The sequence below is a fragment of the Tasmannia lanceolata genome, unplaced genomic scaffold (assembly GCF_043159265.1).
Source record: "Tasmannia lanceolata isolate RefF3 unplaced genomic scaffold, GAP_Taslan_0.1 ptg000013l, whole genome shotgun sequence".
Lineage (NCBI taxonomy): Eukaryota > Viridiplantae > Streptophyta > Magnoliopsida > Canellales > Winteraceae > Tasmannia > Tasmannia lanceolata.
In genome coordinates, this window is record NW_027518690.1 from 39,178,570 (window position 1) to 39,195,036 (window position 16,467).

At 40.8% G+C, this 16,467-nt stretch overlaps 1 protein-coding gene across 1 annotated transcript in view; it reads right to left on the bottom strand.

The window, feature by feature from the left end:
• The window catches only part of LOC143890077 (structural maintenance of chromosomes protein 1-like), a 57,956-nt gene that overhangs the window by 8,523 nt on the left and 32,966 nt on the right, over positions 1-16,467 (bottom strand). Inside the window, exon 14 of the mRNA XM_077394620.1 lies at positions 4,237-4,346. Within this exon, the coding sequence (XP_077250735.1) occupies positions 4,237-4,346 (110 nt within the window). The remainder of the gene's footprint in view (positions 1-4,236; positions 4,347-16,467) is intronic.

Here is a 16,467-nt window from a genome sequence, read left to right on the forward strand (position 1 = left end):
AAAGATTTGCCAACGTGCCCTACCCCGTCCTATATTTGACCATAACCCCTTATTGCTCGAATTATTCAATTTCTCTAGAGAACCAAGGCCCTTCAAAATGGATATGTCTTGGAGTGAATCCTCGGGGTTCGATGATACGATTATAGGCTGGTGGATGGAGACGCAACTCGTTTGGATGGAAGGGATTTGTCCTCTGTCAGAAACTCAAGTTCCTCAAGACTCAAATACGAGAATGGGAGAAAGCTGAAACTATTGCTAAGGAGAATCAAAAAGTTGAAATACTGTCCAAACTTCTCGAATTGGAGCTGAGGAAGAAAATAATCCTTTGGGTGCGGTGGCTCGTCGAGAACGTGCCGCTCTGAAAGTCGAATGTGAAGAAATTAAACGTAGAGAGGAGATAAGTTGGCGACTCAATCTCGAGCTATTTGGCTTAAGGAGGGGGATTGCAACACAAAAAAAAATCATAAAATGGCCAACGCGCGTCTCCGGATTAATAATATCAACAGTCTCATGACTGAGGGGGGGTTTGATGAAGAGCCGGAACGCATTCAGGATATTATTGTGGAATATTATAAGAAGGTTTACACTCAAGGACATGCGTGGCGACCAAAAATCCAAGGTTTAAACATTAAATCAATTTCGAGGGACGGAAGTCTCTGACTTGAGAGGGAATTCTCTCTGGAGGAAATTAAGGAAGCGCTCAAACACTTGAGAAAGACAAGGCACCTGAGCCCGGTGGCATTTCTATAGCTTTCTACCTCTGGTATTGGGAAACTATCAAGGGAAATGTTTTGGAGTTTATGAATGAATTCCAGTCGAGGGATTACTTTAATAAATGCGGGAACTTGACATTCATTACTCTCATACCAAAGAAGGAAGGGGCCGTAGAACTAAAAGATTTCCGACCAATCAGCCTTGTCCACAGCATGTATAAACTAGTGTCTAAGGTTCTGGCGAGAAGACTATCTGTTGTCATGGGTGAAATTATTTCCAAATATTAAGGTGCTTTCGTTGATAAGCATCAGATTTTGGACAGAAACCTTATAGCCAATGAAGTGCTTGATACCACAAAAAGAGAAGGCGGAAGCGGAATTGTTGTCCGGGTGAAATTCGAGAAAACATACGATCATGTGGACTAGAAATTCCTTGATTTCACTCTTGAGGGGATGGATCAGAGCATCACTACAATCTGCTTCTTTCTCTGTTCTTGTCAGCGGATCTCCGACAGGATAATTTGGGAGTACTCAGGGTCTAAGATAGGGGAACCACCCTCTATCGCCTTATCTTTTTATTATGGTGGTTGAGGCCTTAAGCCTTATTATTAAGCAGAGCAGAGGGTAAAGGATATATAACTAGACTTAAATATAGTCGGAATCAAGGTTGCCAGAGTGGGAGTCGAAAGCGGGAATCGAATCGGGAATCGAAAGCGGGAATCGAAGGCTCCCGGAATGGTCGGAAGCGGGAATCGTGAAGTCGCCGGAGAGTCGTCGAGGAGTCGCCGGGGAATCGCCGGGAATCGTTGGGAGTTAGAAATCGCCAAGGAATCTCCAATCGCCGCAAAATCGCGTTCCACATAACATTAAACCGCAATTCCCAAAAGTGGGAATCGCATTTACGGAGAATCATAAACCACGATTCCCAAAAGTGGGAATCAGGTTTCCGGCGAATCCGAACCGGGATTCCCAGTTTTTGGGGATTCGAGAAGAATCCCATTTCGGATTCGAGAACCCGGGGAATCGAGGTTCCCCACTCCAAGGGAAGAATCCTACTTCCTTGGTCGGAATTCCATCATGGTATCTCGTCTCCAGTTCGCCGATGACACTATTCTCTTAATCAAAGATGGCGTAGATCGGATAAAATATAGAGAGGATATTTTGGTGGATTGAAGTCGTATCATGGTTAAAAATCAACTTCACTAAAAGTGTTATTGCTAGAAAAAATCTTGATCACGATGCTATGATAGATCATGCTAATATTCCCGGGTGTTTGGATGCGGATTTGCCGATCAAGTATCTTGGATTACCTCTCGGATATGGTATCCCCAAGGCCTCTCTTTGGGACCCGATTATTGAAAGAATTGAACATAAATTAGCAACATGGAAGAAACAATATTTATCACTCGGCGGACACATAACCCTTAATCAAAGCTGTACTCTCTAACATGTCGGTCTACTTCATGTCCCTCTTTAAAATTCCGGCTAAAGTCACATCACGGATTGAAAAGATTCAACAAGATTTTTTATGGGAGGGAAGAGAGCATAGCAAAATTCGAATTCGTAATAGAGCTCTATTGGGCAAATGGTTATGGAGGTTTGGCACGGAGAAGGATGTGTTATGGTATCAAATCATTCGCGATAAATACGGATGTGGTTGGGGAGAATGGGAATGATACAACCCATCATCCGGAAAAGGTTCGGGAGCGTGGAAATCGGTTCAATTTTGGTCGGCTCTATGGCTTGGCAGCTGCATCCTAAAGGAAAGGTTCCCGGAATTGTTTCGCATCGCTTCTAATCTGGAAGCTAGAATTTCGGATTATGTAATGAGATGCGAGAACCACGACAATATCTTTTGGGATATTAGATTGCGTCGCAACTTGAAAGAAGAGGAAATCGTAAGCTTCGGCATTCTCATTCAATTCTTATCTGAACATTATCTATCCTCTAACGTTGAAGATGGGTGGATATGGTGTCCCGATTCTCAGGAAGCTTTTACGGTTCGATCGTTCTTCCATAAAATGAACGTCGGCTTTGGCTCAAAATCCAAAAAGGCGCGTGTTTGGCACCATATAGTTCCAACGCGCATAGCCGCCTTTGCATGGATGGTCCCACATCAATGTATCAATACCAATGACAGACTCATGCGGAGGGGATTCCAAATGGCTAACTAGTGTGTTATGTGCTGTAATAATGGGGAAACATTGGACTATCTCTTTGGTGATTGCCCTTTTGCATTTCAGATGTGGATGTCGATTTTCAGGTCTTTTGGCATGTCATGGGCACAGTCAAATACACAAAATGTGATTTAACTGGAGTGGAGCGTTCTCTGGATGCCTTGGTCAAACATTGTGGACATAAACATCTTTCGCGATTCTATGGCATATCTGGAAGGAACAAAACTGCGGAATCTTCCACAAAGCTCGGACTTGGCAGAATATTGTATTGGACATCAAATTGTCAATTATATCGTGGGCTCGGTCCAAAAGGGGAATACCGTATCCAGTGGGAGTGATCCTTCGAAACTGGAACGCTGTCATTACGGAAAGAAGGGATGTTCGTATCGTCGCACCAAGATGGAATCCACTGCCTGTGGGTTGGTTCAAGTTGAATTTTGATGGAAGCTCTTTTGGCAATCCGGGCAGAGCAGGAATCGGTGGAATCATTCGGGAAAAGGAAGGTAACACCGTCGGGACCAGTTGGGATATGTGATGAGAACAAGGCAGAGGCTACAGCATTATTATTCGGACTGAAATGGTACGAGGAAAATAACCTTGGACCATTGATTGTAGAAGGCGATTCTGCCAATACGATAGCTTGGGCACTTGGTCAGTTGGTCGTTGTTGTGGACCTTGGCAAATCCACGATACCCTTGATGCGATCCGGGACTTGGTCAGGGCATTAAAGCCTCAAATTACGCATCAGAGGCGTTCGGCCAATTATAGAGCTGATGAGCTGGCGAAATAGGACGTAGAAAGATCGACCACATGCATAGCTACTACAACCCGTTCTTGAGACGGTTTTCAGTCATGATATAATTGGGGTAGCTGATCATTCTATTAGATGGGATGCTTGTTTTTGTTTTTATCATTCGGGGACCACTTGTCCCCTCTCTGTAATGATAATGTTTATTCAATAAAATTTTGTTACCTTTCAAAAAAAATCTAGTTTCTGCAACATTGGTAGTAGTAGCAAAACAACATTGCAGCAACTAAGGCCCTGTTTGGATTGCACGAAAAACATTTCTGACTGTAAAAGTTTTCTTAGAAAAAAATTTCTTTCCAAGATATATAGGGAAATGATATGATTATGGTTAATTTAGTAGGACATTATCATAAATTGAGGGTCGATGTAAGTAAAAATTGTATAGGGTTGGTTGATTCTTTTTTATGTAAAAAAAAAACTAGCAAAATTTAGAAATATTTTTCCTTTCCAAACTTTTCAGGAAAATTCCTGCAATCCAAACAGGGGGGATGACATGGAATTTTTTGATGTAATAGAACATAGCTTGTAGATATCCTACCTTGGAATTTATCTGACGCTTCAGTTTCCCTATTTTTCCTGTGACAATGGCACTTTGCTTCTTTAATTCCTCGATGTCTTTTTCACACTCATCCGATTTGGACTTCCACCCTATAGGAAAGAAATGAAATCAAGAAGCGATAAATCATTCACCCTCCCATGAAAATTACAATAGAATGATGCTAATGAAGACCGTCAATTTATGGGTTTGCAGGGTAATAACTGAAAAAGAAAAGCCTGCTCACCCCAAGAAGAACTCTACTAGTTATAGCTTGACACACAAACCATCACATGCCTGACAGGACCCGGCATTGAAAACAATCCAGGCACTTAGCTTGGATCATCCTTACATGATCAAGGTTTAGTTAGTTTATCATGCAGAGCACTACTAACAAATAGGATTCTAATAAACAGCTAAACAATGGGATCCAAACTAACAGGGAAATAACATGAAAAAGAAAAGGAACTTAGCCCAAGTGGACTCTACTAGTGATAACTCATGATTCCTTTCCATGCCTGAAACTTCTGGCATTCAAAAAAGATTAGTAATGCTAAGGCCCTGTTTGTTTAAGATTATGACAACCAATTGTGAGTGCCAAACCAATTATTGGACTCAAATTTTAACATAATTTGAGTCCAATAATCGGTTTGGCACTCATACTCGGTTGTCATAATCTTAAACAAACAGGGCCTAACTATGTTTCGTCAAGAAACTGGAACCATCGTTATATGATCAAGGTTCGCCATCATCACGTGAAGATATGCTTGTAATTCTCTGTTCATCTGACATATTGGAGTGTATGTGCAAAACTAAGGGCCCGTTTGTTTTAGATTATGACAACCGATTGTGGAGTCCCCAACCGATTATTGGACTCAAATTTAGTGCAATTTTTGGTCCAATAATCGGTTGGGGGCTCCACAATCGGTTGTCATAATCTAAAACAAACAGGGCCTAAGATTCCAGGATTAAATTATGGGAACTTCTGAGCATAGAAATGGTGTTTGGTTCAATTTAATAGCAGCATGCATTGCCAAAAACTAAATAACAGCACATTATAGTAAATAAAAAAATTTCTATGAGATTCAGGGTCTTTTAAAATTCCATCATTAAAGAATCAATCGGCCAAGTGAATTCCAAACAATCGATATCAAATCAAGGAAATCAGCTCACTAATAAAAAAAATAATCAAGTATCGAAAGCTTAAACAGGTGTATCAAACAAATCAGATCTATATGACAAAAAAAACTACTATGATTCAAAAGCTATGGTACAAGGATTCTTCTGAATGGGCAAAGTACCCGTGTCAGACATGTCTCGGATTGCAATACTAAGATTCACGACGACTTTTCTAGGTCTCTTTATTTGTTCTTTCTTAATACTACAACCACAACTTTACAATTACCACATGTTAGTTTTATCCATTATAATATTAAGTTTTTCTTTAAGGAAAAAAACATTATATTTTTCTTATCCTATTAAAATTTTAATATATTATTGATTATAATTAAATTTGAGAATTGATTAAAATATTTAGGCGAACCCAAGAATCTTTCTTTTTGAAGTTTGCCAAGTCGGACACTCGATACCCTTGTCGGATTCCGACACTCGATACCCTTGTCGGATTCTGACAATCGTACCCGTACTGATGCAACATAGCCCAAGAAATCTAAAAAGGATACTGGAAAAGGAGTGAGGGTTATGTATGGAATGTAGGTTTAAGGAGGTAACAAGGGGGACAGTTGGTCAAGGAAAACAAAGGCTTGTCAGGTAATGAAAGGGACGCAAAAGGGTAAAATAGGGTAGGGTGTGAGCGAGGAACAAAGTAGGTGAAATATGTACCTAGGTAGTGCGCAGGGCATCGACCTTGGTCGTCCAGGCGTAGGTAACTCCAAGAGAAGAAAGAGAAATAGCTAAAGTGGAGAAGAAAAGGAAGGTGGGGGGATGACGAACGATCAAGGGGAGAATTAATAAAGCGAGGGGTGGAGCGGAAAGGAGAGAAAATGAGCGAAAAAGTAAAAAAGGAAGAAAGGGAACAAATGAAAGATGTAAGAAAGAAGATAAGGGGAGAAGTAGTAATAGAGGAGAGGAGGTGCTACATTTGATCTTTTATATCCTCATATAGCACTTCTTCCGGTCCAAGAGGCTAGATGAGGGATCACTCATAGGAATGATACAATGCAGTCCATGTCCTACACAGCCAAGGAAGCATCGTTTTTTAATCCCATCAAACCCGGAAGAGAATCTTTCTCGAAAATCATAGCGTTTTTTAAGGCACTATGAGGAGAGGGATATAATCCCTTTCAAATCGCTATGCAAAGACGGACGTTCAAAAAGATTCTCAAGATTCCCAATTAATCGTCTAGGCGTTCAAGGGAGAAAGATGGTTGAGGGTGAGATGGAGGAAGGGAAGGGAGGTTGATTTATGTTTTTTTGTTTGAGAGAGACAGAGAGAGAGGGAGAGAGAGAGAGAGAGAGGGTGAAAATGGGGAGGAAGTTGACCAAGATGAGAAGGTCGAATGGTGAGATGGGCGACAGAGCGAAGAGAAGAGAGATAACTTAAAGCCATGGGTCCACGATTTCAAAATAGTGTCTTTCTTGGGGTGTTTAGGACTTAAGTGGTGGGCCCCGGTGTTGAGCCAATAAGTTATAAGTAAATGGGTAAAGGTCATAACAATGGGTAAGTGGGCCTCGACCCGCGTGTGCGTCACGCACCTTAGTTCGCCAAGGTCCTGTATAATGCTAGAATACAAGACATCGGCACAACAGACTGTACTGGGGAGGGGTAGGGGCCCTCTCTGTCTCTTCCTTACTTACGAGGACTAGGATGGTATTAGTTTCTTAGCATATGCCCTTGAACTTCGATCGATTCAGGAATAGTTCTAATTCCTTTCCTTTTGGTGCAGCGCCCTCTTTCATTGTCACACGGGCTACTAGCACATCCCTTGATGGCTTAGGGCCACCCTTACAAGATTTAGATTTATTCATTTTCAATCTTTCACGAAGGAGTATGTATTCTTCTCCCCATCATTTGTGGTCTTTCAGTCATACTGTCAGTGACAGCCTAACAAAATATGACACCTTTAGTAGAGCGACTTCGCATCAAATTGCATCTTTGTAACATTTTCGATGGAAAAAAGTTCACAAGACATCATGTCGTAACGGACTGACGAGTACTTCGGCTACACTCTTAAATCATGGGATGCCTCTCAACAAGAAGATCAAACATTTAACTTTTCAGTCAATTTAACTTTTCAGTCTTCAATTTCAATGCACTTAGGCTACACCTATAAATCATGCATTGTTATATAGTCGATTTAACTTTTCAATCTTCAATTTTGTAGAACAAGAAATATCTTCTCAACAAGGTGATCAAACATAATGTGCAGCAAAACGTCATGAAAAGATGCAAAGAAAAACAATCACAAGAAAACACAAAATTTACGTGGTTCAACAGTATGCCCAAGTCCACGGGAGAAGAGTTTTCACTATTTCAATTTGAAGGTTATTAACTCTTCTTGGCCAAGAGAACACAAAAAAACGTAGCTACCTGTAACCTAAACATGTGGCTTATATATCAATGCCACACTACATCAAGAAATTTACCCGTGTGCGTGTCGCGCATATTAGTCATTCAGGGTCCTGTATGATGTCAGAATACAAGACATCTGCATAACAATCTCCAACTTGGCTTGAATTATGCAACCACACGAAGATCATACAAGACATCTTCACACCTCGTGTAGTTGAGGTGCCCAACCACTCCATGGGATACCTCTCTAATCATCAATTGTTGATATTGGCCAAGTCCAAGCAATGCTTGAACTTGGTCGTTGCAACTGACTCTGTCAGCGTATCCACTGCATTGTCATTTGTACGTATTTTATTCAAGTTGATGCTTCCATCTAGCACCCATTCTCGTATCATATGATGTCTCACATCTATATATGTTTTGTCATGGCATTATATACTTATTCTTTACAAAGCGTATGGCACTTTGACTGTCACAGTGTAACAAGACTTCTCCATGCTTCAGCCACATGACGGACCAATCCAGCAAGCCAAATAGGCTTCCTTAGCAGCCTCACCTGCTGCCATGTACTCAACCTCTATCGCAGACAAACTGATTGTCGACTGAAGAGAAGCCTTCCAAGAAATAGGCCCACTTGCTAATGTGAACACATAGCCAGTAGTGGACCTCGTCTCATCCAATTCTCTTGCATAGTCTGAAACTACATACTGTCAACACGTCTTCAATTTTGCCCAAGCCATACACCAAGCCAAAATCTGCAGTGCCCCATAAGTATCTCATAAGTATCTGAGAATCCACCTCACTACCTTCCAACGCTCTTTTCCTAGATTCGCCATGCATCAACTTACCACGCTCACAGCATGAGTCATATCTAGCCTCGTACAGACTACAGACTAATGCATACATTAGACAACCAATGGCACCCGCATAAGGGAAGTTAGAATGTCTACCCATCTCAAAAAAAGATGGGCACCGGTGCTTACCCACCTTCAAGTGGACCGCCAAAGGAGTGCTAACTGGTTTTGCATTCTCCATATTGAACCTTTGTAGCACATGTTCAATGTACCTGGCCCCGCAAAAGCCAAAGTACTCACTTTTTGGTCCCGTCTAATTTTTATCCGAAGGATCTTCCTAGCAGTGCCCAAATCCTTTGATGCAGAACGTGCGGAGTGGATCAAATCTTTTATTTTCTATTTTCTATTTTCTTTATTTTATTTGTAGTATTTTTTTAGGGCATCACATCTTGCTCTTTTGCCATGATTTTGGTGTTTTTAGAAAAGTTTTTGATAGGCATTTTACGGATATGGTATAGGTAGATTACGGGATCATCTTAGTCATATTTCTTGCTTTTATTTATGTTGCTTTAGATAAAAGATGGAGAATAATTGTTCAGAAAGTATTTAGGGTTGCTATTTTTGGATTTTGGCTATCTATATAATGTAATGGCATGAGAAAAGAAAGAGGAGAATTGAATAAAGTTTATTTTTGGGACATCTCTTGTGAAGAGAGCATTGGCTCTTTCACGTGGATGAAATAGCTTCGCTCATTTCACGTGCTATGTTGGAGTTTTTCTCCAAACCGTGGCATGGGTTTTCAAACCCCCACGAGATTATTTTAGTTGCTGCTTGTGTTGATCTCCATCTTGGTGTTGCCGCTCCACGCTCCCTGCGTTAGTTGGTATCAGAGCACAAGGGATCTCCGACGAATGCCGACGGAATGAAGAAGTCGTTGCACCTAACGTCGGCCAGGCTGATCTAGCCGCGAAGAACGAAGAACTCCAACAACAAGTGAAGACTTTCACACACAGTTAGCACTACTCGAAGCTCGCATCCATGAGAAGACGGCCATGGATCTGAGAGTGCCTTCGAGAGCCCTTTTCATGGCTATGCATCATGTAAGGGATCATTATCAAAAAAAGAAAAAAAAAAGCTTCATATAAGGTATCAAGAAAAGATGAAAAAAGAAACGAAGAATGGAAGGTTGGCGCAACGCCGAAAATCAGATTTTGAGGACGATGGCCTAAACTCGAGGTCGAGTTTTCTTCAAGCGGGGGTGAATGATGCAGAACGTGCGGCTTGGATCAAATCTTTTATTTTTATTTTCTATTTTCGTTATTTTATTTGTAGTATTTTTTTAGGGCATCACATATTGTTCTTTTGACATGATTTTGGTGTTTTTAGAAAAGTTTTTGATAGGCATTTTACGGATATGGTATAAGTAGATTACGAGATTACTATTTTAGGATTACCTTAGTCATATTTCTTGCTTTTATTTATGTTGCTTTAGATAGAAGATGGAGAATAATTGTTAGGCAAGTATTTAGGGTTGCTATTTTTGGATTTTGGCTATCTATATAAAGTAATGGCATGAGAAAAGAAAGAGGAGAATTGAATAAAGTATATTTTTGGAACATCTCTTGTGAAGAGAGCATTGGCTCTTTCACGTGTTATGTTAGAGTTTTTCTCCAAACCGTGGCATGGGTTTTCAAACCCCCACGAGATTATTTTAGTTGCTGCTTGTGTTGATCTCCATCTTGGTGTTGCCACTCCACGCTCCATGCGCCATCCTTCATGTCGAATTCCTGGCTTTACATACATTTTAGCCTATCGACTTCCAGCCTGGTATTAGTAGCAACTAGCATACAATCAACATATAGGAGCAAATATATGTATCAATCATCATCAATAGCACGATAATAAATACAACAATCAAAGATACTACGTGTGTACCCATTTCGCATCATGAATGAATCAAACCGCAAATACTTCCTAGGTGACTACTTCAACCCATAGAAAGACCACTTCAGTCGACACACATAATTCTCTTTGCCTTTTTCAATAAATCCTTCAAGTTGCTCCGTGTAAATATGTTCCTCCATGTCGCCATGAAGGAACGTCGTTTTAACACCATCTGGTCTAACTCTAGATTATGCCATGTGACTCAACTCAACGAACTCAACTAAGCCTTTGTCCCAAACTAGTTGAGGTCAGCTAATGAATCCTTTAGAAAATCTTCATGAAGAAGGTGAAAAGATCTACCCAGCTCAAATTGACTAAGTCTAATCCTGACACTAGTTAGGTTCGTCTACATGGATCATTTTCTTCCATTCTATCCTATCCAAGGTCATGTTTATGTTCCTAGCCCTCAAGTCTTTCATCGTTGTTTCTACCCAAGTTGTTTTCGGTCTGGCCCTACCACTTTTTACTCCATCAACTTGGGACGAATCACTTCTTCTCACTGGAGCATCCAAAGGCCTACGTGGGATATGGCCAAACCATCTTAAGCGGTGCTCTCTCATCTTCTCCTCAATTGGTGCCACCCCCACCTTTTTACGGATGTCTTCATTTTTAATTCGGTCTAACCTTGTGTGGCCGCACATCCATCTAGATTATGCCATGTGACGAGACCCAATAATACACGGATTGAGTTTGAAGCATCCTTCTGCAGAGATTAGGGAATCAAGCGTCACTTAAATAACCCGGGTACCCCACAACAAAACGGAGTATAATTGAATCATCCTTGCTGGTTTCAATTGATGCGGCTCCACCTGTCACAGTGTTCACTAGTAGCTTGTCCAAGTTTCCAAATTTATGCCCCTTCATCACGACTAGTGCTTCCTTGACAATTTTCATAACTCCTACTGTGTTGTTATGACCGCCACTAGTATCCAATGCCCCAAGAGAAATTAAAATCCGGAACATACTTTACCTTAGTTAAAATATGCACAATTTAGTCATGCATCTTGATTTTTTCACTTTGTGCATCCTAATAGCTTGGCAGATACCATCGTTTCCCCATGAAAATCACTCCTCCCTAGTATTGATTGGTAAGTATCAAATTAGTCCTAGTTCGGGCACATATGATAGGACCATCCCGAATCAAGAATTCGTGCATTTCGAAAATAGCCCTTATCTGAAGAAAATGAGAAAACATCTACTTCAACTTCGCCAAAATTTTCCACTGCAACACTGACATGATTTGAAGTGTTTTGTTTCTTCTATTCCAAATCTTGTTGACGCTTCCTGCACTCTCTTTTTATGCGCCCCTTTTTATGGAACCAATAGCATTCAATTGTGCTTCCTCATCTTGATTTAGATCAAGATTTAACTCCCTTTTGGCTTTCTACTATGAGAACGATCACGCCCAACATGTTGACACACCACAAGCACATCTATCTTGGATTCTTCCCCGATGGCTTTCATTATCTTTTTACCTGAGAAGGGTTGATTTTACCTCTATTGTGACCAAGGTATCTTTCTTAAAGAGAAGGGACATGAGTCATGACTAAGTGGTCATAGGATCCTGGGAGAGACGCCAAGAGAAGTAGTACTTTAACCTCCTCTTTCAACTTGCCTCCAATGTTTAACAGTTCTGAGACCATCATGTTAAAACTTCAAAGTATTGAGATGTCCCAGCATGCTTGAGTTTTCTTCATTCTAAAGAGCATATAGTTGCTTCTTGAAAAACAACTTGTTGGTTAGCTATTTTTTCCTGTTGAGACTAGAGTTTGCGCCAAATCCCGGTTGTAGTCTCTTCACCGATTACATTGGAAACGACCTCATCTGCCAAACACAGACGGATAAGTGTAACCGCCTTCACATCCAACTTTTCACAATCGTCATCACCCATCTTTTACGATTTCTTGTCTTCGCCTAACAAATTCTATAAAATTTTGGCTTTTAATTTTTTTCTACCGAAATTTCTAAAGTTTCGATAGAATTTTGAAAATTTTATGTAGAATTTTGTAAAAATTCAGTGGAAATATTGTAAAAAAGGTATAAAAAATAGAAATTTTGGTGAAACTCCGGCAAAATTCCATAATTTCTACGAAGTCTTGTACACTTCTGATTGCATGTATTTTCGGTGTCGGTCCAGACTAACACCTAAATATTTCAGCCGAAATTTAAAACTATGTCTTCACCAAACCTTGTTGAACATAGAGATCTCTTACTCCTGTCTGTCAAGGGCTGAAGTTGCCTGCCCCATTGAATTTCTTCACCTTGAATTTGGCGCTTGGCATCGCTGCAATCGCCCAAAGCCTGACGATAATACCATTTTGTAAAAAAAAACAAGAAATACCTTCTCAACAAGGGTCAAATACGATGTGCAACAAAACGTCAAGCAATGATGCAAAGAAACAAAATCACACAAGAAAACATAAGATTTGTGTGGTTCGACAGTGTGCCTACGTCCACAGGAGAAGAGTTTTCACTATTTCAATTTTAGCGTTACAGACACTTCTTCTTGGCCAAGAGAACACAAGGAAAACCTAGCTACCCATAACCCTAACATGTGGCTTATATAACAATGCCACTACATAAGGAAATTCACCCGGGTGTACGTCGCGCAAATTAGTCCACCAGAGCCCTATATAATGCCGGATACAAGACATTTGCACAACATATTACAACCGATCGACCATCAACTGGGAGATAAGATTCTTTGTACTTCCATTCTCAATGATGATGATGCAAAATTTTCAACCTGATGTATGCACAGTGTAGAAGATATTAATTCACAATCATCAACATGACTCCGGCACCATAAGGGATGTAGAAGATATCATGACCCGATGAATAACATATACAACCAGGTCATGATCCCAATTAAGGGTAGTTTCATCGTGCTCGTCCATGAGAGTTAGGTCATCTCCATCTTCATGATGGGCACCTGAGCACCCCGATCGAGGGGTTTCTAATTAAGAACTATTCTCATCCTCATCAACTTGGTCTGATAAGGTGTTCTGAAGATTGAACGTTCGACGTGGACAATTCAATGATCTGTGAACCGATTCACCACATTTGAAACATTGAACATGGTAGTTTGAGGTTTGGGTCCTAATAGTATAGGGCCTGCACTCAACTTGCCAATAGGTGGTCTCGTGGTTGTACTCTTAGGTGGAAGAGTAAGAACCAATCGACTTGCCACAATCCCTCTATAGGATGAGCTAGGTGGGATTCGGTATACGGCTCACTACTGAGTCAGCTTATCGCCTTCCAACACCAATCGAAAGGCATCGTCTACGTGACCAGGGTATGGAGATTGACTCTTAGATCTGATAACAAAAGCCCGTTAATGAATTGAGCAGTGGTCTGCTCATCATCTTCAATTATGTTGTTATAGGCAGTCAGGAGGTGTAACTCTTCTGTGTATTCTCTCATAGATTTTGCTCCTTGTCTAAGGCCCAAAAATCTTTAGCATAATTTCGTCTTAAAGTCCGTTGGAAGGTACTTCCTTTTCATCATGTCATTCATCTTGGTCTAGCTGTTTATTTTGGATTTACCTCTTTGAAGTCTCCTAGACTGTGTTTGGTTCAACCAAACGAGGGCAGAACCCATCATTTCATAGTCACAAACCTGACCTTTTTTGTCCTCTGGGAGTTCTTTCCATTCAAAGAAGTGATTGACGCTATCAATCCAATCAAAAAACTCGTCACGATCGAGGTGATCCTCGAAGTCCCCTATGTCTACTCCAATGCCGTAATCACATGATTTCTCTAAGGCTCTCACGAGTCTATCCTCAAACTAGGGTCAGTGCCCATTGTAGAACCGCCTTGACTCATCATAAGGCTCAAATTCATCTTCGAGATCTGCTCAGCCTTCAGAGGAGTCATCAAGACCTAAATCTAAGCTACTGACCTCACATGATACTAGTGAATTGGTGGGAGTGTAGGTCTATGCATCACAATGCGTCCGGGTAGTACAAGCCCTATGTGTTCATTGATCCGGGTCAGTATGGTTCTGATCTCAGCCAACATGTTGGAGTGCCAATCCAACGAGTGTTGTAGCCAGGCCCCTAGGCGCTGAGCTCGACCAAGCCTCTTATGTGGGGCAATGGCCTGTTACCAATGGTTTAAACGGATTAAATCGACATGCCGGACAAACTTACTGACCCCACCGACCAAAAACCCCTAACCAGAGACTACGATGCCCGAGATGATGAAACTGGCACCTAACTGACCCGGACAAACCCTATGCCTAAGAAGACACTTGAGACTCGACACCAACCTAAGAATGTCCTAACTGATGAAAATGCGTAGCTACACTCTAAGAGGAAATCTATCGATAGCTTCTTGTTTTGGATATGACAAGGAATCGGAGTGTTGGGCTCTAATATCAAGTTGATGCAACGGTTTGGATTGCCGCGATTTACTTGGTTTGGACAATTTATACTAGGGTCTAGGAATCTAGTGACACGTGAAACTAAGAAGCAAACGAGACAGTAAACGGAATAAGGTGGGAGTATAGAATGCACCTTGAGTAGGTGCAAAGATTTACCCAAGGAGAAACAGTTGGGACTGGGCCCTTGCCTAGCTTGGGCTCTAATAAAATTTGGTGCAAGCCTAGGGTTCGCGGGTTCTTTAGAGAATTTTTGGTGCGTCAAGTGTCTAGATTTTCAATTAAAGAAGCACATTCATAAAATGAACAGTTTTAAACATATAAAAATAATCAACTAGCAATCAGGGTTGGCAAAGATGGATAGCATGAGTTATTTCCCTGGCTGGCTAAATTCGCCAAAGTATAATTTGCACACACATAATTATATCAAAGAAATTGATGGTCCAGGTAGCATGAGTTCTTTTGTTTTTCCTTCTACCATTCAGAAAAAAAAACCTAATCAACTCGACCATCCGTACAAAGTGACAGTTGTCCATGAAAGCCTTTTTGCACTTCTTCCAATTTTGTACCACGTACTATTTGGTCGTCCGTGAATGATCATGGTCGACCGTCCAAGTCCAGAATGTGTCTTCGAGTGTTCAAACTCCACTTTAACTTTCTGGACTTGTATGCAATGTCTTTTTTTAAGTTTGATTGGCCTTATTTATTGCTATCCTAGTGCCATTACTCACAAGTACATACAGGGACTAGTTTTACATTCTAAACTTGACACTTCAAATCTTCAAGAAAATCTTCAAGTCTTCAATCTCCTTCCATCTTGGATCCTTAATGCTTCTTCTTCAACTCCATGGATCTTCATTCTTTGGCTTCATGCTTTGTGCCTCTTGATCCATGTTTCAATTTGACCATTGAAAAGAGATTCTTAAACAAAATTTAAGCACTAGTAAAACAAATAATATAAAGTATCATACTGTGTGTAGTCATCAAAACATGACTTGAGAGAGTGGCCAAGGTTAAACCCTTGGGCTAAAAGAAATCAAGTCTATAAATGAGATGAAACAATAATGTGTCAATCAGGCCCCAATGTGAAATGATGTAAAACAAACAAACTAGGACCTAGAAGAAACTATAACAAAGGTAGGCTGATTAAGGTAAAAGTATGGTAGATGGAGGGCTGATCAATGGAGTAAAAGACAGCAAGTTGTGTCAGTAAGGCAGCTAAAAGAAAGTAGAATTGATCTCACCCGATCAAGCGTGTCACGGCCACAAATCCCGAAGTATAAGAGAACCAAAGAGGTGTTGGAACGATAGTAGAGGCCTCGATACATCCAGGAACTGTGCCATCCACCGGAGTCTCGTGTAATGATGGGGAAACGAGAAAAATTGGAGTGAGGACAACAAGGTAGATGGGGAAAGCAAAAGGACCGAAAGAAAGGTAAAATAAGTACTGGATACGTTGTAAACCTGTAACTTGCTGAAAAACAACAGTAATGGAAGTGGGAACAACAGCTACAAAGCTGGTTGTTATGGAGATAGATTAGTAGGGAATGATGTGGACGACGGCTATGGGAGGCTGAAGAAAGA